The 27,783-nt window shown below is 45.3% G+C and overlaps 1 protein-coding gene across 2 annotated transcripts in view; it reads right to left on the reverse strand.

Annotated features, from left to right (window-relative positions):
• Positions 1–8,283: 8,283 nt before the first annotated feature.
• UNC5C (unc-5 netrin receptor C) overlaps positions 8,284–27,783 on the reverse strand; it is a 334,610-nt gene continuing 315,110 nt past the window's right edge. The window contains exons 14-17 of one of the 2 annotated variants that reach the window (XM_040966791.1): positions 18,596–18,745; positions 16,024–16,188; positions 9,889–10,067; positions 8,284–9,247 (exon numbers count right to left, since the gene is read on the reverse strand). In XM_040966791.1, coding sequence (XP_040822725.1) covers positions 9,082–9,247; positions 9,889–10,067; positions 16,024–16,188; positions 18,596–18,745 — 660 coding nt within the window. In that variant the 3' untranslated portion in view covers positions 8,284–9,081. The remainder of the gene's footprint in view (positions 9,248–9,888; positions 10,068–16,023; positions 16,189–18,595; positions 18,746–27,783) is intronic. The other variant, XM_040966793.1, reaches the window with a different exon arrangement.

Below are 27,783 nucleotides of genomic sequence, written 5' to 3' on the forward strand. Positions count from 1 at the left end.
TTGAAGACAGGATAGTAATATCCACCACAAGGAGTTGTGCTGAAGACGAAAAGGGAACATCTACACACCAAAGCCGAGAAAAGTCCTCAATTGTTACTGTCAGGTATTATCCAAAATTCATACTCTACTTTTGCAAGTAGTGTGTGATTCTGTTTTTGTATTAGCACCCCACATGTACACATGAAAACAGATGCAATTGGTTTGGGGTTCAGAGTTCCAATGTAGCCACTGGGAACTGTTGAGTGATTAGGTGTCATGGCTCCTAAGGCAGAAGAAAGGGAGGTCTAAGGAGAGTAGGCCCTGCTAGATGTGAAATTGTACAGAGCCGTGACACAGCTGTGGCCAGAATCCAGATGGTGAGAGTGGGAGAACCTGGACCCAACGAGTGGATGATGGCAGGAGTGGGAGATCTTGGTTCAGCAGACAAGCTTCATGATGGTAGACACTGCAGCCTTTGGCACTGATTTCTTTGTAGTTTTGAAGTCCTAGTGATGGGAGCAGTCTAGAGGAGTGGAACTTGTCAGATGGTTCTCCTGGGTTGCTGAAGGGCTGTTCCCCTTTGTGGCCCCAGGGACAGGCCAGTGAGGGCAGTGGCCTGCGCAGAGCTGTAGATGCACAGGTCGTGTTCAAGAAGGAGCCTGACATCAGACATTCACGAGAGGGAACGGATATGGCCATCTCTGCTGTGGCCTCTCTGGCAGAAGGGGAGCATGATGTGAAGCCCAGGAGGGAAGTGTGGCAAGCTTGATTACAGAAAGATCTGTTGGAAATGGGATCTGGAGCAAGGAAGGCCACATTTGCTTGGGGATGTGGGGCATGGGATGGGCCTGCATTGAGTCACTGGTCCTGTAGGGGACAGAAGGTTTACATGGGAGGGTGATGTTTGTGCTATTTGTGCTGGGCTCCAAGTAAGTGCTACTGCTTCCCAGTGTTCATAATCTGACTCAGCTCATATCCCATTTTCACTCTCTCCATCATGGACCCTCACTCTTCTCATCTGGAATAAAAATTGGGCTAAGAACCCCACCTGGTAGGGCTGTTAGAAGGAAGAATGGAGAGGAGTCTGTCAAACCTGGGATGGCCTCGCCAGGTGGGCAACAGGTGCTCACATGTGCTGCATTGTTCCACAGCTGCCAATTGTACAGTGGCTGGCATTTGTAGCATTTAAGGCAGGATGAGATTTGTTATTGGGGCACTTCTTTCACCCTGTTTGCACCCGCTTCTGTGTGCTGATGGCTCAATTCAGTCCTTTCCCATTGCTCAAAGGCAGGCAGAGAGTCAAGCCCAGTTGGAAGATGGGGCCAAACCTTGCTACAGTCATTTGAGATGTTGCAGGAATGGTTGTTGCCTGTGGTCACAGCCCCCAAGAAAGATGCACTTTTGTTTCGGCCAGGTAGTTTCTACTCTGGCTTTGATGCTAATCCAGCTGTCAGGTCTCATCCATTAGGCTGGCACTGAAGGATGCCAAGGGAGCCCAATTCTCAGAAATGTCCAGAAACCTCCATTTGGAAACAAGCCACCTCTTATTTCAGGTGTCTCATTGACCGGACTTAGAACATGCTTTCCCAGGTGCAACTTTTCCGGCAGCAATCACAGATGTGAAGGAACTCCAGATGGTGGGCCAGCAGGTGGGTGACAGTCCCAGTCTGACCCACTGTGTGCTTTCTGTGTTTGTTTTGTGATGTACAGTTTGGGTTTGTCTCTAAATTGAAATTTCCTTCACCCGTTTTTCTCCCTTTGATTTTACATTGGGTATAATTTACATACTTTTAGCCCCTCCTTAGCCCTACTGTGATATCAGCATAATGTCAGAAGGACGGTCCATTCAGGGACACTTCTCCAGATAGCTGTGTCACTCAAGGAACGGCTGCCGTCTTGGCTTCCACTCCCGTGGATGACTCTCCACCTGGGACTAGGACCCTGTGGCTTGCTCACTTTGGAGGGAGTGACAGGAAGCCCTGTTCCAAGTGAACTGTGCCTGTCAGTGTTTCCCATACCTCTGTAGTTATTCTTTCGGGTTCTATTACTATAGTTCCTAAGAAACTTCATTTAAAATGGAATCTCTGAAGATGGCTAGTGCTGTGTTGCAGTGGCTTAAGCCACCTGCCTGTGTTACCAGCATCTCTGATGGGCATCACTTGCAGTGCCATCTGCTCACTTCTAATCCCGTTTCCCATTTGTGAACATAGATGGCAGAGCAAGATCATCCAAGTGTTTGGGCCCCTGTCAGACACTCAGGGGACCTGGATGGAATTTCTGGATTTGGCTCAGCACAGCCCTGAGCATTGCACCTATCTGGGGAGTGAACCAGAAGATGGGAAATATTTCTGCGTCACTCTGACATTCAAATAAATAATCCTTGAGGAGAAACAAAAAGGCATTTCTTGAGTGCAGGGCCTTGAGCTCTTTATTTACAAACTCCCAAGTGAATTTATTTGTGGATCTTCTGAATCATTCTTACCATTAGCATCACCCAGGGACTTTTAAAGCTCATGCTCTTCCAGACCAATTGTAGCCAAGTATCTGCAGGTGGGACCAGGGGGCTCTAGTTTGTAGAAAAAGTGGGGAAGGCTGTGATTTTAATCCACACAAGATCCAAAGGCTTTTTTGGTCTATAGAAGTATGTGGTGGTGATTCAACATGGGGTTGAGGGGTAGCTGAGTGGGGGAGTCTGGGGGTTTTTATTATGAAGAAGCAAAGCAGACAGCACTCTCTCTTGCTTATAAATATAATTTATTACCTGTTGAAAAATTCTTTCTTACATTTTGTACATGTTGGCTGACAGAGTAATTGCAAGCAATTTACAAACCAAGGGGTCTGTGGGAAAACATGGGGGAGGCAGCCAGGGAAAGAAGAGAGGCACGCCCGGAGCTGTATCCCTCACCTCCATCACACAGCAAGGCAGCCGAGGATGCCAAGAGAGCCCTCTGCTGCCACCAGGGATTTTTTTTTTTAACTTTTTAGAAAAGGAATTGCATAGAAAATACAGCAAAAAGGAACTCTACCACAATGAGAGAAGTGTTCCATATCTGAAAATCCAAGGTCGGTGGAGTTTTATTTGAAAAACAGATGGCAAAGCACAAAACTTCAGCCTGACATTTCTACAGTTGAAGCTTTCATGAGGAGGACAGTGTGTGTGGAAGTGAGGGGGAGGACAGCAGGTAGGTGACACTGCATCTCCAACCCCACGTGCTGGCATTGGTTATCTTCAGAAAAAAGCAAAGAGGAAGGTTACCAACTTGTTCCAGCTCAACATTAAACTCAACAAATAACAACACTGTGGGCATCGGGAACCCACACACAATGACGATGTTCCCTGCTCTTGGGCTCAGTGCATCTGTCTGAGGGTGAGGGCTGCACTGCAGATACTGGGGCCAGGAAAGGGCAAAAGAGAGAGTACCATGTGTTTAACCTGTTGTGATCTCTGTCCTTTTTTTGTTTCCCAGGGTCTGGAGGAGGATACAACTGAATTTATATCCCTACATTTACAGATGCCATTAATGACTGGGAGAACATAAAAGGGCAATGGCATTTTCCCCTGGCTGCAGATTTCTTGTTCTTTTATGCTGTTAAAAACAGTCTTGGTGTAACCTCGGGAGTGTGATGCTGGCTGTGGTTCTCTGATGTTGCATCCCTGTGGTGCTGGGGATCAGAGCCCAAGAGCTCATCCACCTCTAGGCTGCTCTGATGCAGAATCTGCTTACAATTCCCATTCTCAAGCCAGTACTGTGTTAGTCCTCACTGGGTCAGTGCTGTCAGGTTCAACAGCAGATGTAATAGTGCTCATCCATTAGACCTTTGTAATTTAACCATAAAACAGAATTTTGGGGCCCTGAAGTGTTTTGACTTCACAGTTTATAGTTTTGGTGAAGCAAACATTTAAAATGGTGTTTCAGAAGGCTGATTGTATACATTAGCAAATAATATGACTATCTCAGAATAACTTTCTTGTTTTTTACCTGACAATTAGTAAGTCTGAATTCATGGTGTTCTGCAGAGATTCGACAAATTGGAATACTAGTAGATCTCTAGGCAGATCCATTTAGTATGCACGAATCTGAGTATACATGGGCTGGGCTCTTAGGTGTCTCGCTGCTTAGATTTGTGTAGAGTTCCTGTTGGTGTGTTCACTAGGAGCCTGTGACAGCAATTACATAGATCTGAGACATCCATTATATTTGGTTCAATGAACCCAGTAACATCCCACTATAAGTCAGTCCAGGGAGGTGACAAGCCCACTGGAAAACCTGGGAGTGCCAGCTCTTCTGATGACAGACTGTGCATGGAGGGTTTCTGAGAATGGGAGCAACCAGAAAAGAACAAGAATACAGGATCGGGGAGTTCAATATTAGCCTCTAGAGATAACCCGCCCAGTGACATAAAATGGTCATATTCCTACTACTTAAAAATATATCTTCAAACCAGAATTGTAGGAAGATTTATGACTTCTTTTGGCTTAATTGGCCTGTGTGGACACAGGATTAAATTAGCATTGGTTACAAGGTTCTCATTCTCCCTATGCCACTAAATATCAGAGATGCAAAGGACATCTTTCAAAGTGATCATTGTAGCCAGAAATGATACAAACAGATCTCTTAGGGTAGTGAAACAGGAATTCATTGTACAGCGTCAAAGTTCTAAGGATTTCAGTCAACATTAGCTCAGTAAGGTTAAAAAATATAAAAATAATACAAAGCAAAGTCAAAATATAGTCGTTGGTCCTATGAGGCACTCGAAGGGTAAAAAATGTTTTATTACCTTGAGATAATAATAAAAATATTCTTCCTTATTGGATCTATAAAATCTAATGCTCATTGACCAGCATCTTTACAAATAGTTGGTTTCGAGCAATGATGCTCTGATTGACAAAAGCTCCTATGTGGTCAAAGAAGACAGAAGAAGCCTGCTCTGTACTGCGCTGTGTTCCCATGCTCCTCCTGTCCCTGGCCTTGGGCAAGCACTGAGCGCTCCTTGTAAAAGTGATGATTTGTCCAGAACAATTGCCTGCAAATCTCAAATTCTCATTCAATTTGGAGACTGAAAAGAAACCTTTTTCTTGTCACACTTGCAGGTCTTTTTACAGTCTTCAGTTTGCTGGGGCCTTTAGGGACAGGCCTTGTAGAGGCAAATGCCTGGAAATCCAGGGTATTAACACTGACTTTAGTGGCCCTCTTCATTGATGAGAGAGGAGCAAGTGGACCAAGACCACAGCTGCTGTGTTCCTGGATACACAGAAGGATGCTTCAGAGAAGAGTGCTGGTTTTGCCCTTGGATGTTTATGTCAAAGAAACATTACTTACAGGAGAAACACCTTTTCAAGATGACCACAAGCATGGTCCTCAGAGCATGCTGAACTCGGTCTCTGTGACCTGGTCCCTAGTCAATGGCTCGGATATTTGGTAGTTCAGAGCTTCAAACCTATAAAGTAATAGCACATAGGAAAATGGCTAAAGCTTTGCAGATTCGTATTGCACACCTGGCCCTGTGAAGATGGACATTTTCTGGTAATTCAGGTGAGTGTCCTTGTTGGACGGTAGGGTTTGTGAGAAGGTGGAGAGGTGGTATTACTGTCACTGCTGTGTGCCCCATGACCAATCCTGAATGCACCTTCTTCCAGACCACTTTAACGGAAGTTGAATGTATGTGACAAGAAGAGAATGGTAATAGGGTGAAACCTCTTTTTTCAGAGTCTAAACTCGCAAGAGATGTTGCTTTCTTCTCTTTAGCTCCTAGCAGTCACCTGCCCTTCCTTGGACATGTTATTCCATTTGCTCATGCAGGTCAGACTTCTTTCCAGGTGGAAGCTTTTATCATTTCCAAAGATTCATAGTGGGGAACTAAAAGTAAGGAGATTTAAAATATTCGAAGCCCACTGAAAACTACATTAAAAATGACAGTTCTTCAAAGACGAATACAGATTTCATGTCTTTCTAGTACAAGCAAACAACTTAATATGCATATGAATGAATTAATGGTGTAATTACATATGTAGTTTTGAAACATGATTTAAGTGAAACGAGTGTGAGAATAAGAAAATTAATACTTGAAGGGAACATTTCCCACATTTGTCAAGCTTTTTGTGAATTTTGTATGAAACTCGGCCACTAGATGGCTCCATGCACAAATTATAGTTTTTCTGTCATCAGGCAAGAGCAAGCCTGCCTGTCCTCTGAAGCTGCATTGAAGCAGAGCATTCTTCAAAGAATGAAGTGGCTCCCTGCGAAATGAGTTACCACGTTTGAACCTTCTGAGGTTTGAGAGTGATCTAACAGCTATTAATTCACTCCAATGGAGAAGAAATTCAAAATCCACGGTAAAAATGATTTGGCATAAATGCTGTGTTACACCTAGGGAATTGCCATTCACTTGATGACAAGCTTCACAGGGTCCTGGGAGAGATGAGACCCTCACAAGGAATCTCTCCATTTTCCCCCACTTCCGGTTGGGGAAGGGTGTCTTCAATGCAAAACAAACCTCTAAATTGAACCCCAAGGGCCCTCAGTAGCTTCCAGATTACATTTGCTGTTACACTCAGTATTTCTCTGTTGGTGGCTTCTTTTATCAAAGCTTTTAGCAAATGTTTGAAACTGATGCATCAGGATAACTTCATATTTGCTTCCCCAATATATCGATGGCAGTAGAAGTTCCTTTTGAGAATTCAGTTTAGATTTTAGTTGGTGATTTCCATAGTTGATTCTGTAATCTCAGCACTGATGAGTAATCATGCCAGGTTAAATTTATTTTAAGATGTAGCAATGGACAATACTCCTTACCCTTCATTTAAAAATATACGTATATTTAAATTTGTTTTAAGATTTAGAGTACAATTTTTTTCATTGGTACAAACCTTATCCATTGAACTTACAAATACAGTGAATGTGATGAATACTTTCGCAAATGGAAATAGTAACGCAGTGGTGGCTGGGACATCCTGAGAGACAATTAAAAAATACATGGCTAAACCAGAAGATAAGAAATGAATAGCATAGAAGAGGAGATTCCCTAGAAAGATAGCACAGTTCCCTCTTCAATGGAGAGACTGAAGGAGTCTGAGCTTACCAAGAAATCACCAAAGTAAGAACTACATTTGGAAAGTCTAGAGAAAATGTATAAGTGATTTCTATTAAAACACTGTCAGCAACCTGGATACTTCCAGCCCAAAAGTAAGCCACAGTCATGCTTGGGAGATTTTTGATTCATCCACATGCATGCTTCGTATTCAGTCTTAGTTTGGTCATTAGACTGTTGACTCTTCATTCGCCAGTGAAGAATGGAGTCCCTCTGTTAAAACAAGCAGCCTGTGATGGTCCCGAGGGAGTGTCATAGTTTATAAAAAGTCTGTTGACCAACATTTTGTAGTATAAAAGGGCTAATGAATAACCTGTGTGTACAGTACCCAATAGCATGAAAGCAAAAATTAGTGAGAGAGGACAAATGCACCTAGTTGATACTTGCAGATAAACTTGTTTTAATATGAAGAAGCCAGGACAACAGTCAGGAAAGTGAGTGAGTCCCAAGAGAGAATAAGAAAGAAGGAGAGAGAGAGAGAGAAAGAAAGGAAGCAAGGGATGCCATCTCTTAGTGAACTTTGGAATGAGGTGAAATAAAATCAAGATTTGAAACACAGTCAAAGTATATTGCTATTAAGTATAATTCGTTTCCACACCAGAACTCTTTGAAAGGCATAATGTAGCCTGGACAAAAGACTAGTTAATTATTTGAAGAAACCAGGCCAGAGTCCTGTGGTTTTTAAACAAGGCATGAGAATGGAAGCATGACAATAAAAGACAGCATCCTAGGACTTTGAGATGACACACTTCCACCTTCATTTACTGCAGAACTTCAAATCCAGGAAGGCTAAATGCTCCCAAAGTGGCGCAGCTCAGCGGTATTAAACCCTGATTCCAACTTAGGAACTGGTCCTCTTCCCTTAGCCCTAAAGATAGAGGCCCATGGTAGGGAGTCAACACTGATGACCACATGCTATACTTCTCATGGTAAGACCTAGAGGAGAAAGAGCCTGACTAAGCAAGTTGAAAAGAAAACATGGATCAAACCAGTCATCATTTCCTGTCTTTCCACTGCAGACAGGTAGAAGGGTCAAAGGTCAAGGAAGCAAGGTCTGTTCAAATGGTGATCAGTCCCACCCTGTTCTGTGAGAAGGTAGGGCAGGTCCAGTCAATTCCCAACTACTAACAGAACTGCTAATAAAAAAAAAGAAGTTGAAAGAAAATCTTTTTGCTAGAATACTTGTAAATATACATCAATAGCAACAGTAAGGGTAATAATAATAATGATATCTTTTAAAAAAGCAAACACCACTGCCAACTGCCTATGACATACGTGATGCGGAGGAATGCTTGTCTATATGGTTGGATGTGAATCACATTCTTCCCTGCAACGCTACAGTTTGATTCTCGAAGGGCACCAGGCAAGCCTCCCCGGAGGAACAAGGAGTCTTAATCCTTTCTCCCTGACACTTAAATTCTCCACTTCCCTGATACAAACAGTAATACTGGTTCTACAAGTCCTAGAAACAGAACATGGATGGAGGATTATCCGAGACACTCGATGCACATGATTTGTAGCAAAAGTCTGTGACTTCTCTGTAAATTACTAATCTGAAATAGACACAACAACCCGTCCACAGCTTCAACTTCAAATGATTTGAACAAAAATAGAACGAGCCATGGACAGTGTCTGCATCCCTGTCCAATTCGATGTAAACAACGTTTGTAGAAATTGGGTTTGTTAAGAAAGTTTATCCATACATCTGGATAGCAATAAAAAGCGTTTCCTAGGAAACTGTAAGATCCTGTACCACACAGCATACAGCCCAACTAAGAGGAAAATTAGGTTGGTTTCTAAATTCAAGGTACAAATTTACACAATTTTGCTTAACTCCGGCAATGCTGTCCGAGGAAAGTGGGCATGTATATCAGAAGGTGTATCTGGTTTTCATCTCTCTCTTCCTACTGGGATCTGGCCTGTGAAGCTCATTGGTCCGATGTCCTTTTGTGCTGTGACACCCCTGGGCGACCACAGACTCCCTGTGTGTGTCTACTTTTGCCTCCTGCGTGGTCAATACTGCGCTTCTGCTGCTAACGACACTACTGTTTCGTGTCTTCCCATTTCTTCCAGGACAGCTGCCAGCATGCTCAGGTTTCCATCCGGGAAGTTCTGTGCTTCCCAGAGATCCAGGATTACACCAGTTGGGCTTGATTTGGTGGCAAAGTAATTCAAGTACCTGTATTGGGCAAAGGGAAAATATGCTGAATGGCATGATTTAGGGATCTGTTTTCTTTTGTGTTTTTACAGGACTAAGCCATCTGGCTCAAACTAGCCTAGTCCACTGTGGTTTACCATGGGCTGTCCTAAATAACTGGCCCACACTTGCCTTGATCAGTCCCAGACAGGAGATGCAATGTTTAGCTTCGTTAACCTCAGAATTAAGGCAACAAAAGACCATAAGATAGCCTCAAAACTAAAATAATGTAAGACATAAGCTGTTGATGAGTCCTTATACTGCATAAGTAGCCCAGATACTTAACATTTTCTTTCAGGCGCAGGCTCTGGTGGTCGTGGACAAGACCATGGTGGACGTGATGCCATGTCTCTTGTTATTTGGAGTGGATTTAGCTGATCAACTTGGCAAAGTGGAGCATGAACCTGCATACTTAGAAATGTCAGATCCAGAATCTCACTTAACACCTTGTTTGCAAGCTTAAGGAAACAAACAAGGAGATTAAGATACAGTAGTTAGGACTGAGAAAGTAAATAGAAGAATGGATGAGAAGAGAGGACTGCTGCCCAAGGTCTACCAGTTGTCAATCCTAGAGACTCATGTCTAACAGAGAAACTCATGCTAGAGGCTGGCTGTATACTCACCTGTCCAGGTTGAGCTTATGGGCTAGCATCCTCCAGTCATGGCCTCGAGTTTGTGGTGCATCCAGGCTGCTGCAGAGCTTCTGCCGGATCGGGAGAGGGATGCTGAAGGCGCTCGGTCCCGTGACAGTGGTGATGGTACTTGCAGGATCCAGCAGTGGCAAATCCATGCCCGTAGGTTCCTGTATCAGGACCAGGAACAACACAACATTATTTCTGAAGACAAAAGCAGGCCCTATGGAACTAAACAATATAATGCTTTGCTTTGAGGGATGAGAAGAGAATGAATGTTTATTCTTCTAAGTGATAATAGGCTTCTGCCTGGTGGTCCACAGTTGCTCAGTTCTTCTGTGTAACCTGGGTGTGAAGATAAGGGGTGTTGGGAGCTAATGCCTACCCAATGCTCTTTGTTGGGGATTGGACTACATGGAAAGTTCTGGTGTGATTACACAACAGCATTTCTCATGGGTTTCTCCAGGATGAGAGTGGGAGATAAGTAGCCTCAGTGCTCTCAAAGTTTCGATGTCAGGAGGGAAAAGCTGTTCACCAGGGCAGTTCCTTGATATGAGAATGTGAAGGGAGTGGCTAGCAGCTGTCTGAGCCATGGGGATGCCCTGAGCAATGCCCCAGTGGCCTCAGAGTCCTACAGACGATGGCTGCCTTCTGCTTTTGTTGAATGAAATAATGCAGCTAGGTGATATTCAATTAGAATTAATTCTTTTTATAACGATACGGTAAACACCACATGTTGCCTTAAGGTAAATGAGCAATGGCATTCTACAACGGCTATACACCTTATTTTTTAATCTAATTTTTAGTAGAGAAAGCTATAAATTGGCTCTTAAAATAGTTTCAGCTCATAAAACAGCACAAATGTAAAATCCGAATTTTCATCTGTAGGAGAAAAGTCTAATCATTTTCTGATCACTTCTTCTAGATGGAAAAGCAAAAGCAAATGTTGCCCGGGAACCATTACAGCAATAAAAGAAAATCTACTTAATCTACTTTAAATGTCATTGCTTTCTATTCTGAAGGCAGGTAAGTCTTTGGTGTGCATAATTAGTTGCTGGAGGATAAAGTAATCACCCACAATTCCCGCCACCATGAAGGCTCTGATGTCTCTCTGAGTGTTCAGCTTAGCTAGTGTCACCAGCACCCAGAACCTTCCTAAACCCTACCCTGGACTACTCCAGGGGCCTCTACAGCTGTGGGCATGGGTATGTGTGCGTGTGTATGTGTGTGTGTGTGTGTGTGTGTGTGTGTGTGTGTGTGTGGTAGCTGTCTGTTCCAGAGTAGGCTAGCCATGTGTTCCACATTCCAGGGTCAGAAGCCAGTGCTTACCTGTAAGATTGAACAACCACACAGCACAGAGCTCATTTAGGGTCTCAGGAGGTGGATTTTAGAGCAAAGCTAATTTCTTATTTGCCATAATATACAGAGTGATGATGATTTGGTCTCCAAACCCAATGCTGGGCACACTGAGACCCTAAAGATTGAACAGAACTCTCCCAAGAAGCAAAAATAGAGAGAAAGAGAGGGAGAGAGAGAATGAGAATGAATATAAAAGAGAATGAGAATATGGGAAGATCTAGGGATATAAGAACAAAGAAACCAGAGGAGTGACCTGAAACGCATGTCAGTGTTTATCCAGAGACACCTGAACCTAACAGCTCTGACATTCTGACCACTGGCCACAGTAGTTCCCCCCCTGCTCATCCATGATCCAACCTGCCTGTCTGCCAGACTGTTCCTAAAGGTATATAATGACATTCACATTCACCCACGTTTCTTGTCCTTGTTTCCTCATTCAGAAACCTTATGTCCCCATACTCCCACATGTAGTTCTAACTAGTAACGAATCAGGGAAGGAAGGATGTTTGTACACTCTTATCTGCCTTGGTGGCTGGTACGAGGACACAGGGGCGATGCCTGCATGGAGCACTGGTGCTTTCACGACTTCCCAGCCCCTGTCAGCTTGCCCCATCCTTGGAGATTCATGTTGCTCTTGGAGTGGACCACCCAGTATGTCCTGTGCCATGGCTGAAGATGCACCCACCCCTAAAAATTCTTGCCTTTTCTTTGCTCTTCATTGACAATCTCCTCATTGCCTAGCCCTAAAGGCAGGTACCCCAAGGCTGTCCCCAACCCTCCCTAGCACAACATCCAGGGCAATTAGAGGTCTCCTGGAGCAGCTTCCCAGCCCTCCTGCTGCTTCTGTTGTGCCCAGGGCACAGTGCTTATATTTTTGCATGACTTACTGAGAGTTCTCAAGTTCCTTGAAAATGAGTATATTTCTTGCCATTCTCAGAACTGGTCATTTTTCTAGGACAGAGAGAGGATAGAAGAGGCCAGATCCTGACAGAAGCCCACCCCTACAGCACACAGAGCTTGCTTCCAACCCACTGGCACAAAGGGTTTGATGATTTCTCACTCTTACATCCTCGAACGAAAGGCCGGTTAAAGATAGGCCTGGATCTCAGGAAGGTCTGCTTCCACCATCATGCTGTCCCCCTTTTTCCAGTGAAAAAAAGAACCACCACCATTTCATGTGTGCATGAAAGACCTGAGCGCTCACACCGGGGCCACTTTATTTCTGTGTAGATGAAAAAAGCTCAGTAGGACATCATTTCTTGTCTCTCTCTCCAGCTGGTTGACAATAGCTTTGGAAGCGAGGGGAAAATATGTGTCTACGTTGACACTATCATTTCATCCACTCATTTCAGTTGCTATGATTTCTTCCTTGGCTTGCAGGTAAAACTAGCGCTTGTTATCACACAATGCTTATTACAACGGTGGTTTATGATATTGGTGCCATCTGCCTTGGATGTTATGATGCCCATAATGAAACGTATGATTTCTCAACATTAACCAAGCAGCTGCTGTGGTCATGGCAGACATTTTGAGGACTCCATAGGAACGATAACTTCCTATTCTCACATTTTGACTCTTAGTATAGTCACTTGAAAAAAAAAGCAAAAGAAAAGAACAAAATGAGAGTTTCCCAATGGTCATTTTGAACAGGTTCTGGGCAACAGCATACATAAGGAAGGAATGGCTGTTGAAAAGTGGCATTATTTTCCATATGAATACCGTTCTCTGGTACAGAAAATTGCTACATGTCACTAATTAGAGGTTATAAGTTCTAGCAAATGGAAGAAATTACAATAATTATTATTGTCTGGAAATCTCTTATTATATGGTTGAAAATCCACCCCGAACTTAAGCTTTACTTTTTCCATGGTTCAGACGCATGCACAACAGCAATATTTTGGGAAAGCTGACTTCTCTGCTTGTGGGACTGGGTTTCCTGCTCTGCTACTGATCAGAGTGGCAGAGGTCACACACCCACCTGTTACCTCAGTGGCATCACTCACACAGTGGTGATGTGTTGTGAGCCAGGCTCTGTTTACATGACTAACAGTCACTCCATTTTCACAACAGACCCATAAATTAGTGGATGTTTATATCACTTTACACGAGGCAACTGAGGCAAGGCCGGAGGGTGAGTATGCCCACACCCTCCCAGGACTCCACACTTTGGGACTTTTTTCTGAGGAGTCTTCAGCCACAGCTAAAACTTAACAGAAGGCCCAAAGAGACCACCCGCTTCCCTATTGTCACTGCTCTGTTGGTGGTGATGGGTCGCTTTCTGGTTATGACTCATCCAACATCTTTTTTAAAATGACAAAAAAAAAAAAATTGCCAGCATTTACATTTTGATATGAATTCCTGCCATTACTTCTAACCTTCTAGCTACTTTCAGTCTTACATTTCTCTCTATAAAACCAGAGGCTGTCGAATTTCTGGCTGAACGAACCAAGAAAGGAGAAAAGTGTCTGGCTCTTGCAGGGATCACCGTGTGTGTGCGGAGCCTGGTCTCTGCAGTGTACAATAGGTCCTTCACTGCCAGCCAACAAAAGCCACCAAGGGCCTCATGATTTTGTGACTGCGGGTGAGCACCCTGGAAGCCATGGGTAGGGGGCAGCCAGTTCCTGGTCAGTCAGCCCATGCTTGGGAGGTAGCATGTTGCAATTGGAATCCCAGCCCACCTGCTGTCTTGCCCTGTGACCCCAGCAAGGAGCAGGGTTCCTAAGAAAGCAGCCACCAATAGAGCTGGTTTCCTCTTTGTGGAGGGTGTGTTGTCACATGGTGTCTGCTGTGGCAGGTTTGGATGAGGAGTGGGGAGAGTGTCAAGACTGGGCAGAAACCATTGTTGCTCAGCCCAGAGCCGCTCTACAGGGCATCCGCACCAGATCCACACCGGCATTCAAATGCTAACCACAGCAGTGGTACTCAGTGACCCAGAAGTAAAAGCCATAGAGTGCCCCTTAATCCCCAAAGTCATCTGCAAGCTGGCCACCCTCCCCCGCACCCGCCAGTTAAATGTACTTGTCACACACGGGCAAATGCCAACCCCGCGACAGGAGCGCTGCTGTCTGAGCCCACTGCTGCCAAGTGCGCAGGATCTCATCTTTCCTCCGTGTTGGCACAAGAAAGGAAAGTTCTTCAGCTGCGATCACACCACGCAAAAACGGTGCTTTCTCCGCGAGGAGGCTGGCGGGACACAGCCCCAGAGGAGCCGTCTTTCATTTGTAGCTGCATCTGAGCCACTGTTTAGTACACAGCCAATGTTCACGCGGAACACAGAGCCAGCTTCAAAGGGCCAAACCTCACCGCCCCCAACAGCCCCTTTCCCAAATCCCGCAGCCATTGTTGTACCCGGAGCTGGGTGCTTATTGAGTTTCGCGGACCTGCTGGGCCTGGAAAGTGAACACACCCTCCGCAACCAGCAGGGGTGGTGCAGTGCGCCTGGGAGATAGCCCGGGCCCTGGCGGTTGCCATGGCACCCTGACACCGAGATCATTCCTTATGAATGTCACCAGCGGCTGTGACTAAAGTTGTTGATGAGTCAAAAGTCTCCCGGAACTATAGGAGGCGAGGCTAGCGCACCTCGCAGGCTGTGGGAACCAAGGGCAGTGTGCGGTGGAGGTGCCTGCTTCCCTGCCCAGCAGCTCTGTGCACACACCGACGGACCCAGCTGGGGCAGGGATGGGGGTGGGGTGTGCGGGAGCAAAGAGGGCGGATTTTCAGGCTCTGCGGGCGCCCACCAGCTTCCAATGCCACAATCCTGGCACCTGGGACTTAGCTAACAGCACACAACTTAGCTTCCCCGTGCTTTGTTCCTTCACTGGCATGGGGGTTCCTTGGCTACCCAACCATGGCCTTTAGCTGGGAACATACATGTTCCAAGAGAACATACATGGCTGTGGGCACCACTTTGTCCTTACAGAAAAGTTTTAAACAAGCAATCACATATATGTGTGTGTATGTGTGTATCTTTCTATCTATATTTATATATATATAGATAGATAGATGAAAGAGTGTTTTTTACTTTCTTTCCAAAGTTTTTGCATCTATCTACCTATCATCTATCTAAAAGAGTGACAGAGAGGCAGGAGAGAGTTTTTCCCACCCACAAGTTCACTACCCATCTGGCTCTAACAGGGCTCTGCCATGACAAAGCCAGGGGCTGTGAACTCTAACTGAGCCTTTCCCTGTGTTTGGCAGGGGCTCAAGAACTTGGGCCATCCTCCGCAGCCTCCAAAGATGATTAGCAGGGAGCCGGTTCAGAAGAACTGCCGGGATAAGAAACAGCTCTGCCCAGCGCGATGCAGGCATCCCAAGAGGTAGCTTAGCCAGCCTTTTCATACTGCCCACCCCAAGACTGGTGTGATTTCTGAACTTGTATGTGTAACAATGGCCAGCCAGAGGTGCACCAAGAGCCAAGAAAAGGAGACTCGGGTCAGTTTTACTTGGATTTCTGTAACTCCTCCCGTTCTTGGGGAGAAAGGACACATCTGCTGTTTGGAGGATGAAGCAGCAGGGAGAACAGAAATCATGAGTCCTTCTTTCAAAGTAGAGGCAAAAGAAGCAAGAAATTAAAGTTCCCTATATTTGAGCCACCGCCTGCTGCCATGCAGGATTGTCATTAACTGGAAGCTGGATGGGAAGCAGAGGAACTTGGACTTGAACCAGGTACTTTCACATGAGATATGTGCATCCTAAGCAGTATCTTAGGACTGCGCTTCCCCTGCATCCCTGCCTGGCGGGTATCCCAGGCCCACACATGCGGCTCACCTCTGACACCGTGCAGTTGAGCTGGAAGATCTGGCCTTCTCCTTCCACCTGCCGCACACAGAGTTTGCACACCAGCTCCACTGTGTTCAGGCTGAATCTTTCCAGAGTGAAGGTACAGTGCAGGTGTCTCTGAGATCCACTCCAGATTTGATAAAAAGGAATTTCCTATAGGATATAAAAGAGTCAGCCATCAATGAGGGCCTCACACTGTGGGTGCCATCAGACACTCTGCCACTGGCCTCCCTTCTTACCATCACACAGATGACTTCATTTAGTCCTCACAGCAGCCCCTAAGGGCAAGTATACCATGACCCTATTTTCATAAGCAAGCACTGAGGTCCAAAGAGGTTCAATAACTCCCCCTATGTCATACAGCTAAAAACCAGAGCTGAGATGCGTGCCTTGGGAGTCAGTGTCTTGAATCCAGCCCCCTAGTTCCACTGCCATCTGCATCTCATTTGCAAAAAGAGCCTTTGTAAAGATTTTTTTTTTGCAGGGGGTGGGATGAAGGAGGAGGGTTCAGAAAAGTGCAAAAGAAAACCTACATACACCAGTCACTGCTCAATGGCTCATTAAAAGGAATCCCTGCAGGGCCGTTCTGGAGAAAAGCAAAGAAAGCCTAAAGGACCAGACCAGAGGCCATTTCCTTTCATGTCTCTGCCCTCCCCTGTGTGGGACATGGGGAGCCCAGATTCCCCCACCGCTGGAACCTGGAAACTCGATTAGTTACCTCAAGAAAACCCTTGGCTGAAAACCTGCCAAACCTCTAAGAGACTTCAGTTGCCTAAAAGTATAGCCTCTCTTACAGCACATGTCCAATGTCTGTTTTCAATAAAGGAAAGAAACGGCTGCTACATGGAAAGCAGTGAACTTGGTGGGGAAAGGCGGAGGCTCCAGGACCCACGTATTCCGCCTGAGAGCGCCTTCCACTGGCTGATGTGAATCCCTGGGGCAAGCTGAGGAACCTCTGCAAGCCTCTGTCTCCTGTTTACAACAGGATAAATAGAAGAACCCCTAGTTCACAAGCTGAGGGTTCAAAGACATAAAGTCACACAAGGTTCTACAGGTGGTAACCATGGAGCCAGTGTTCGAATGAATGCATACCAAATTAACATTTATTACAAAGGTGTTTGCCATTATAGGCAGCACGCAAGGAAATCGAAATGGGGAAATTTGAGAGATGTTGTGACAGTTGTGGTACACAAGTAGGAAGAAAGCACAGGAAGAGATATGATGAGACAGTCTAAATTGGCTGTCTCCATCCTGTGCTGATCAACAGAGCAGAATCCTACACGCAGGCCAGCCAGAGTTGCCCACTGTTGATGGATTGGGTGGAGGGGTGGGATGGTGAGGTTGGGGCTGCATGCCTTACTTCAAACATAAGTACTTGACACAGGGAAACAGGGATGGACCTGGAAAGTCAGTCTTTCTATTCACGGACTCACCTTAGCAGAGAGCAAAAAAGGAGGCTGCTGAACTTGGGTTATATCAACATGCATGTAGACACAGGTTTACAGCCTCCCTGAATATGTCTGCCCCTTCTGGGAGTGGGAGAGAGGTCTGAAATTCCATCAAAACAGTCTGTCCGAGAGCTCAGGCTGACTGCTGGAGGGGGAGGAGGATGAAGGGGAAGTGCAGGAGGGGCAAGCCAGGGACCAGTCCAGTCAGATTCCGATAGGCCCGTACAGTGAGACTGGGCACTAACACTTTTAGGCTGGCTGTTGAATAAAACCCTGACTTTTATTTGTGTATTTCAGTCCCAAACAGGAGTTCCTTCCTCATTTTCTTTGTAAGGGCTAAAACTTCATGTGTGGCACTTGCAGAGAACAACATCCTCCTTCTCTTTACCATGTTATTATAATTCAGTCCATTAAGAAAAATCAACTGATTATGAATATCTACTGTGAAAATGGATTGAAATGACAGTACTGAAAGCCTTTTAGGTATTAAAAATGAAAAGTTGTAGCACAGTTATGTGAAACTTAAATTTGTTTATTTACTTGTTTATTAGAGAGGCAGAGAGAGTGTTCCCAAAAAACTGGTCTGTTCTCTAAACACCCCCAACAGGGTGTGGGCTGAAAATAAATCTGGGACAGAGGAAGCCAACCCATGTATCCCATGTGTGTGGCAGCAAGCCAGTTCTGTGAGCCATCATAGCTGCCTCACAGCTTCTGTCTTCTTAGCAAGAAGCTGTCAAGGGAATCACTGGTATCAAACTCGGGTACTCAGATGTAGGTTATCAGTGTCTGGACTGCCATTCTGATCAACAGGCAATGTGTATATGAACATTACACAAAATTTTTCAAAGCATCCCTTTCGATATGCTTATTTTCAAATGTCCTAATATTGTCCAGATATTTTTCTAATGTCCTAAATAGCCATTGTGGGATAGTGGGTAATATTGTTGCCTACAATGCCAACAACATGCGCGGGCATTGGTTTGTGTTCTGCTTGCTCCACTCTCCATGCACCTTCCTGCTACTAAACTGGGAAAAGCAGCAGAAGGTGGCCCAAGCGTCTGGGATTCTTCTTTGTTGCAGCTGTTAAGGGTGTAGTACATCTGGAAGCCTACCTGATACTTTGCCAGCAATTTGCTCTTCCAGAGGGAATGGGCGATGTCATGAATCGAAAGGCGTAGGTTGTGGGTGCTGCCTTTAAAATGAAGAGCCTTGGGATCTTCTAGAAGCTGTCCTCCCATCTGTCTCTCAAGTTGCAGAACTTCCTGAAGTGACAGGTAAGGAAGAGCATGTTACTGTACTGCTTCAGTTTCAGCAGCTCTCGGGTGAGCTGAGCAAACCTCTCCACCATGCAAGGTTCCACCTTGGCAGCCTTGCGACCCTCAGATGGAAGCACTGGTCAATTGTTGTAGGCTAAGCCTCTTCTGACCAACTGTATGCCTGCAATCTACATCGTGCCAAATGGAGAAAACCTAGTAGTTGTTTATCTTAGCCACCAAGAAGTATCACACGCAATCAGGTATGAGCGAATAGCACACATTCAGAACTCAAAATTAAAAGAACCCTCAGTTAAAACAAAAAAATAAAAAATGTAGATAAGCAAATAAGAAAATAGGTGTTCGGGCCCCGCATGGTGGACTAACAGCCAAGTCCTCGCCTTGAATATGCCAGGATGCTATAAGAGCACCAGTTCTAATCCTGGTGGCTCCACTTCCCATCTAGCTCCCTGCTTGTGGCCTGGGAAAGCAGTCAAAGATGGCCTAAAGCCTTTGGACCCTGCACCTGTGTAGGAGACCTGGAGGAAGTTCCCTGCTCCTGGCTTCGGCTTGGTGCAGCACCGGCCGTTGTGGTCACTTGAGGAGTGAATCATCGGATGGAAGATCTTCCTCTCTGTCTTTCCTCCTCTCTGTATATCTGACTTTGCAATAAAAATAAAATCTTTAAAAAAATTAAAATTGGTGTTCAATTAACTTTCAGGAAAGTGGCCAGATAACACACACACACAAAAGCAAGCAAACAAACAAAAAAAACCTGCATCTTGATTGATAAAGTCAACCAACAAACGAAAAAGTTGAACATGTTTTAGATATTAATTCAATATCTCCTATAATTTCCACATGTGTAGAATTAAGATCATAGGAATGCTGCTTAAAATGCCACTGAAGAATTTCTAATTATTTTAGAAACATTAGAATGTATTCAGTGTATGTCCTATAACAGGAAAATATACTGATACAATTTAGGAAAGTTTTGCAATACCCAACATTAGCTCACATTAAGTTTGAAAAGCAACACCTTGTTTCAAATTCTGATAAAAAAAATTGCTGTGTGCCTATGCTATAAAGATATAATACAAAGATAAATTTCATATATGCTTTTGTTCTCAAGCTAGTTAACGGAATTAATAAAGCATTTCAAATCACAGTTGTAATTATCCTGACAACAGCACACGATAAGTTATGGAGAAATCAAATATCCTGGACTTCCTTTGGGGTCCATCTCACCAGTGTGTATTTACTCCTCTCCTTCTTGAAAGATGTAGTGACACAAATCTTTAGGAAGCTTGTGATTTTTTAAAGCTATGGGTCCAGGAATTGGATGGATATGACCTCTAAAATGGAAAAGCAAAATATGATTTTCTTCCTTGGTAATTACTCAACAGAAAGTGAGGAATTCAAGAACACAAGTGTTCATGTGGATGCTTCACAAGTATACTGAGTACCTACCAGGCTCTCAAGTGTGGATGGGTTAGAGTGGAGACTGTCATGTCTGGGAACCAGATCACCTCATACTCCAAAGCGCACCCACATTGTATCTACTGCATGAATTCTAACCATCGGCCTTGTTGCCCAGTGCAGCTTCCCATCACCACTGGCTACAAGTAAACAGCTCGTTGCACACTTCACACTTAGTGGTCCTTAGCATCCATCATCAATGAACAGGCCATTCTTCTGAATACTACACACTGCTGAGAGGTCTTAAAAGGTGTAGGAAATATTAGGGTAATGTGGAATGTGGTCTCTGACAGGGAGTCCCCTCATTAGTGTCTAATGGAAGCTGTAAAGCAAGAGCTCACTGATATAGGAAGTATCTTATCCAGCTGCACAGCAGGACTGACCCGCTGTTTACCATCACTTCCTAATGAGTAGCTACTACTTGTGACAGGGGCCTGAGCAGTCAGCTAGTCCCTAACCACTGTCAACCAGCCCCCTGTCACATGTGCTGAATCTTGATGATCTGACTGCTATTTTAGCACCTCAGCTGACTCCATGGGTGCCCAGCAGGCCACAGAGACCCGACACACATGCACCTTACACAGTGTCCAGCCCAGCACTGTGCACTCCATCCTGGCCTAGAGTTGGGCCATGTGGAAATGCAGCAGCCTGAGAAACGTGAGGGTTAATTGCAGTTTCTTCTGCTTCAGCAGGAAGGCATAATGAGCTTATGCTGATGATGTTCAGTGTCTAGTTAGCATAATAGGGAAAGCTGGTGTTCCCAGTGAACCTGGCACCTGACAAATTCTGAAGCTAAAATGATGTTTGTTTATAAGCCATTAGAAGAAAAGAAACATAATTAGAAATCTTTGAGATTACAGTCATGCCAATCAATCAGTCCTAGCTCCTTTCCAGTATGCCCTAATTACCTCATCAAGACGTCTAAAGAGCGATCGATAGTAATTATCTGATTACTATAGATCTTCATTATGTCCAAATTATCTCCCTGGGATGTCTCAAAGAAGATGCATTGTATTCTGGGAGGTAATTGTACCCAACAATGTATAAACCACACCCATCCCTACAATCAACGTAGACTGCCAGAGGATTCAGAGAACATTATTATCTTTCTTGGCAGCGAAGGCCACTGAATTAAACTTAAACTGCCTATTGGCCATGACCTTGAAGTTGGGGAATCCAATACCATGTCTTGAGTCTGAATTGGAGGTAGCCCAAACATATGACTCAGCCCTTGACCTCAAAAATCATGATACAGTGTCTGGTTTGGAGAGGTTTTTGTTTTTATTTGTTTGTTTTTCCTTAGAGAAAGGAACAAGCAATATGTTATTTTTTAAGACAGTGGGCTTAGAGAACATACTCCTGTCATATGTGTAAGGGCTCCGCCTTTCTATTACTAGGAGTGACACAGAGCTGGGAGTGTTCTCCTTTCTTCCCTTCTATTGGACATGAACTCTGGTGAAAGATAGACTTCGTATCAGCATGCCAGTACTCCGGGAGCAGAGGGCTCTGATTCAGTTGTAGCAGTCAATGCATTTTATGTTTCCTTGTACGTTAGAGGTCTATATTAATACATCGGTGGGCTAACATAGTGTGTTATAAAACTTACATAAAATTCAACTTATGAGCTAAGATAAATATGCAGGAGTCCTAATGTTGTCTTTTCTTGTCCCCAAGGCTCATTGTGAATGCCACTCTACAACCTTCCAGATCCACAATCTCCTCCCCCAGCACCCTGGGGGGAGGGGCGGGGAGGAGGAGGAAAGCATCTTATATTTGACGTTTTTCCTTGGAAAAGTAGCAACTGATAACATTGCACTCAGCATGTTCAACTTCAAGTTGACATCACACATTAAAAGAAAAAGCAAAAGACTACATGATTATTAATAATAGTCCAGTATGAATTTCACAAATATCAACTGGTAAAGAAAAGAACTCTTTTGAAACTATAATAATCTAAATCTACACACAGAGTCTGGCTTGCCTTGTCCCAGGCAGTGAATCCCCCGTGTGAATGGTGTGGCTGGAGACCGAGGCAACCAGTCCAGTTGACAGGCTAAGAAAGCGTTTAACATTACATTGCAAGCATTACAGTTTTAAATCTGCTATAGCAAATTCCACAATAAAACATGGTGTAAATTGTACTTTGTAAAGTTTGATTTTCCGAATTCCTTTTGCATGAAATCATTTGGGTGAATATATAGATGACACCAATACGTAATAGGACATAAAAATAACAGACATACAAATCAATGAGACATGGCTTCACAGTTGAACATTTTCCTCTCCTTAATCTTCCTGGGAACTTTCATTTACCATCAGTGTGGCCCCGAGGGCTGCCAGAACCAAGACAGGCTCAGAGACACATGGACACGTCTCTGTGTCCAGCTGCTCCTGGCCTGCAGGGCTGAGCGTTCAACATGTCAGTGCCGTACCACAGCAGTGTACTCAGCCTAAACCAGCATCCAGACAGTGGCTTTTGGCCCACAAAGGTTAAGGTATTTCCCACACCTTGCTAGAAAATAACAACAAAATATATTTAAGGTCAAGAGATTTAGGAAGACTTAAGAGAAATGTCGTGACCTTGGAAAGAAATGCCATAATAAAAATAAAGATCATCTTAGGCTTTTTGTTCTGCGAAATCCAAATACCACCCACCTACTTTGGGGAAGTGGTCTTCCCTCTGGCAGCTTGTTTAGGATCTGATTGAATGCACCTGTGGCATTGAAGGCGTCGCTCCTGTTCACATGACAGCATATACATTTCTGACTTTCTCATGCAGTCCTGATGCCAACCCTCCAAATTGATCTTAAAAAGACATTCTCGGGCCCGGCGCGGTGGTGCAGTGGTTAAGGTCCTCGCCTTGCACGCCCGGGGTTCCCATATGGGCGCCGGTTCTATCCCGGCAGCCCCGCTTCCCTTCCAGCTCCCTGCCTGTGGCCCAGGAAAGCAGTCGAGGACAGCCCAAAGCTTTGGGACCCTGCACCCGCGTGGGAGACCCGGAAGAGGCTCCTGGCTTCAGATCGGCATAGCATCGGCCGTTGCGCTCACTTGGGGAGTGAATCATTGGACGGAAGATCTTCCTGTCTGTCTCTCCTCTCTGTATATCCGCCTTTCCAATAAAAAAATAATAAAAATAAATCTTTTAAAAAAAAAAAAGACATTCTCAGTGGTTGGTTACCCACAGTGGTGTCTGCGGCCCGTCCTGCATGGGAACATGCATGTTGGCATGCTTGCGAACCCCAATGACAGCATCACCAAGCAGGCACCCACTTTGGGAGACAGGCTCCTTTCCCTGTTGTAGCGGCAGCTGCATGCGAGGCAGGCCTGAGAGAGGGCCGTATCGATTCCAGGAGTCGGTGAGGGATGGCTCTGCAGGCAGGGACAAGGGCTTCCACAGTAGAGAAACAAGTGGCTTGCACGATAACCAATTAAACCGAGACATTATCCATGCCAAGCCGTTAGCCTGGGCTGCTTAAGAGCCACAATAAATTCAAGCTGCTTTAAAGGCTGTGGTGCACCAGGGGAGCCCTTCTGGCCTGTGCCCAGAGCTCTTCCAGGCTTCATGGATGTCAGGCTCTGGGCTTGTTAAGGCCTGATAGAGAGTGGCAAGAGCAAGGCTTATGTCTGGATGCCTGCCTTTTGATCGCTATGCGATGGTTTGCTTCTCTGAGAGCTCTCTACTAGGCACCCCTGTAGGAGTGGGGATTGCGGGGTGAGGTGCTCTGGACACACATTTCCTCCTGGCCACTATCCTGTAAGTGTCAGTCTTGCATGTTCTGCTTCCTGGAGGCCCTCACACCCCCAGAGCACCGCACACAGACAGGCTGTGGTGAGTTTTAACGACAGACATCTCTGGTGACAGGGGCCCAGCGGAGACTGGCTATAGAATACTAAAAAGACAGTGAGTGTGTGCCCTCCAAATTATTTGGTATGGATGTTTGCTGTACTCCAAACTCCAGGCCCTGGCTCTGCTGCTTCTACCCATGCCATCCTGTGTCCACCCCTTCTTCTTTCCACTCCCATGCTGTGCCCATCCTGTGCCCATCCAACCTTGGACAGAGACTAAATTAGAACATGGCTTTCCTTTGCCTAGCTTGGTTCTCAGTGGTGAATCCAGGTCTTAGTGTTGGTGTGTACTTTCTTCTTCCTAAAAATACCAGGCCCTGAACTGGCTGGAACTGTGTGCTGCCAGGAAACTTGGGATGAACACTTAGGGCAAGAAAAGGAGAAGCAGGTATTGTGTGCAGAGCATGAAAGAACATGACCGCACAGTAAAGGCAGTGAGGGAAGCAGCAGCCAGCCTTGAACTCCGGCTGTTCCTATTGGGCCTGGCCTTCCTGCTACACACGTTGTCCCAAGCACTGAGGCCCAGGTGTACAGACTGTGATGCCCACCTTCACTGTGCTGTTGTGACCCAGAAACCCCGAGCACAAAGGCACCTCAGCCAGCGTCCAGCGTGCCACCTGTCTGAAGCCTGCACAGAGCAAGTCTCACAGAGTGCGTGCACTGACTGGTGTTGAAAGAAAAACCCCAATGTGCTGTCAGGCTTTTCTGGAACTGGCCTTGCTTCAGTGCACTCTTTAATCCTGTGTTGAAACCTGCCCTTGTCATCTCGGGCTCCAAACCTTCTCTGTGCTGCAGAGGTTGTCGCCACTGACTCTGTCACAGCTGCGCACTTGCGCACCACCAAAGCAGAGGCCACGGAGTGCAACCGTCCTTCTCTACTGTGCCCTGCCAGCTTTTCAGCAAGCCTGCCCTCAACCCTGTGTGTGCTGGCTCCCCGTCTGGTCTCCAGACTCATGCTCCTGGGCTGGGCATGGGGGACATCTGACAGCCAGTCCGGCTTCTCCCACCTGCCTGGGCAGCTTTCCCCTCCTGTGTTGCCAATGGGTGTTGGTTGTCCCCTGGAGTTCGCCTGTGGTGCTTCATCCCTCATCATCAAAAGGCTGGATGCGGTGGCCATGTGCACATGCCGCCCGCCCCCGTCAAGTCACTTCACTTCTGGGGCTCTGCCTGCTGTTCCTACAGCTGCCATTGCCATGCAGGCTTGGCCAGAGCAGCCACTCACAACCTGCCAAGTCAGGGTGGTTTGTGACACATTGAAAGCACAATGAAAAGGGAGAGATCTGCTGGAAGTGACCGGATCACCTGCCTCTGTCTGAGTCTGCCTCAAGGACGGCTGAGGATTGAGTAGTTCTCTCTCAGGAGTCATCGCACTCACCTCTAACACTTCCTGTTCTCAGGGTTGGTTTCCTGTTTCTCTCAGGTTTTCCCAAGGGTTGCTCTGTGACCTGTCTCGGGGGTGTCACTATACCACAGTATGGATTTGGATATGCGAAAAGTACAAACTGGGACTTAAGGTGCTGGGTTATTCCAGGTCATTTGATGTCATCTTGTCTTTCTTCTCACCTTGCCACATGGTCTTTTTGAACTGCTCCATTAGCTATTTTTGCCATAAGATATGGACCACAAAGTTAATGAGTTTGAACAACACAAATGTATTGTCTTACATCTCCTGAAAGCCAGAAGCCCGAGAGGAGTCGCATGAAGCTGCGGTGAAGGGGTCTGTGGGACTGCCTTCCTTCCGGAAGCTCAAGGGCAGAACGTCTGCTTTTTCTTCTCTGCCTTCCAGAGGGTGCTTGGGTTTCTTGGCTTAGGTTTCCCCTCCTCCACCCTTCTAGTCCAGCACCAGGAGAATTCCAAGGTTATGAGCTCCCTCCCTCTCAATCAAGGCTTGGGAAGTTTCTCCATTTATAAGCACCAAAGCAACCGTAACTGGACATGCCCAGATAACATTGGGCATCTCCTCCTCTTCTGCTATCCCGTCTTCAAAGTGCCTTTAGCTGGGTCAGGTGCCAAGGTCACAGGTGCTGAATATGAACTATAGATATTTTGGCGTTGTGGGGGGGTGGTCATTATGGTGCATGCCACATTTTCTATTTGTTCTTTCAAATATAAACACAAGGATCATATAATCTCTCTGATGTAAGGCAACATCAACCCTGATCAACCATATAATGGAGGCTAGCATACTGAGAGGTGAAGATACCTTGCAGTATGCATAATACAATGCTAGATTTTCCGCCTTCATCTATACATACATTGTCATGATGCACATGAACAGCAGAATGTTGAACTTGTAATTGTGTTGGAGGACTGTACTTCTGTGGAAGTGGTGGAAAAGGAAGGTGGAGGGGGGAGGGGAAGAGAGGAATTCCTAGACCTATAAAACTGTATCATGGAAAAATTATAAAAACAACTAAAAACAAAACAAAATAAACATGAGTGCTTGGTGTTCTGGCACACCAGGCCACTGCTTATGAACTCACTGTCCTGCACTGCAATGCTGTCTTGAGCCCTGGCTGCTCTGTTTATGATCCAGCTCCCAGTTAATGTGGCTGGGAAGGCAGCAGAAGGTGGCCCAGGTACTTGGGCCCTTGCACCCACATTGGTAACCCGAGGAGAGTCTGACTTGAATGCAGATTTTTTTCTTATCTAAGTATTCTCCTCTCTCTCTCTCACTCTCTCTCTGTCTCTCTCTCTCTCTCTCACACACACACACACCTTCATTCCTTTCCAGCGACCAGGATCCTGAAAGCATAAACTACAGGTCAAGCTTCTTTGAGGCTGTAGAGGGGACTAATGGCAGGAGTGGCCAATGGGGACAAGTCCATGCCAAGCCAGCTTTAAAAGATCTAGAAGAACAGGCTTGGCATTTCTGGGTTTGGCCCCAGTTTATCCTGGAGGAGACCTTTGAAGGTTGCTGTGGGGAAGGTCATAGTTGGTGGGATGAACATCAAACCGCCCTGTCCCTTTGACAGGCTGCCTATGACTACTGACCACCGAGGCCCAAGTATTACACCACGTATCACTGCCCTTTAACCAACCATATTCCTTGTTCCCAATTTTGAGCATTTCATTCTTTGCTCATGTTTTCACATACAATTATTATTCACACAATTGTTGTTGCACATTAGAGACTGGACAAGTATAAGTGAAAACGTAATGAATTCAAGCAAGAGTTTTCCTTGCCAAATGACTCCGAAAAGAAAACCAAATTTTCATTATTTGGTACATTTTGTATACGCATTTGTTAGAGGATCAACGAAAATCACAAAGTGCTGTTTCTGTATGCAAAGAACTCCTCCTTCATTATGAATCTCAGAGTTTAGTATAAACCTCCTCATGACGAAACGAAAATCTCATAAATTGTGCCCTTTGGATAGTGGGGCAAGAATTACTGATCTCCATATAGATACATATTTCTCCCTGGGTGTTTTTAAACATCCCAAATTCAAGCTTGCTTTCTGTTCATTTCTTGTCTATTTATACTAGGATTTAAGTCTTTGCAAATAATGAAAGGAAAACACCATTTTTATTACTTTAATCACCCCCGAAGAAGTGGGGGAAAAAAACCAGCTCTGATGCAGCAAATTCTTTCAGTAGGCTTAACCTCTCTATTGAAGCTGATTCTGAACTATTCTCTCAAGTCTTAGCATCTTTATCTACTTCTGTGAACTCAACATGAGCATTTCTTCCCAGGTTTTTCAAGCAGAAACACAAGGGAA

Source organism: Ochotona curzoniae, unplaced genomic scaffold, assembly GCF_017591425.1.
Source record: "Ochotona curzoniae isolate NIBS_2020 unplaced genomic scaffold, NIBS_Ocur_1.0 scaffold_4506, whole genome shotgun sequence".
In the NCBI taxonomy this organism is placed as follows: Eukaryota; Metazoa; Chordata; class Mammalia; order Lagomorpha; family Ochotonidae; genus Ochotona; species Ochotona curzoniae.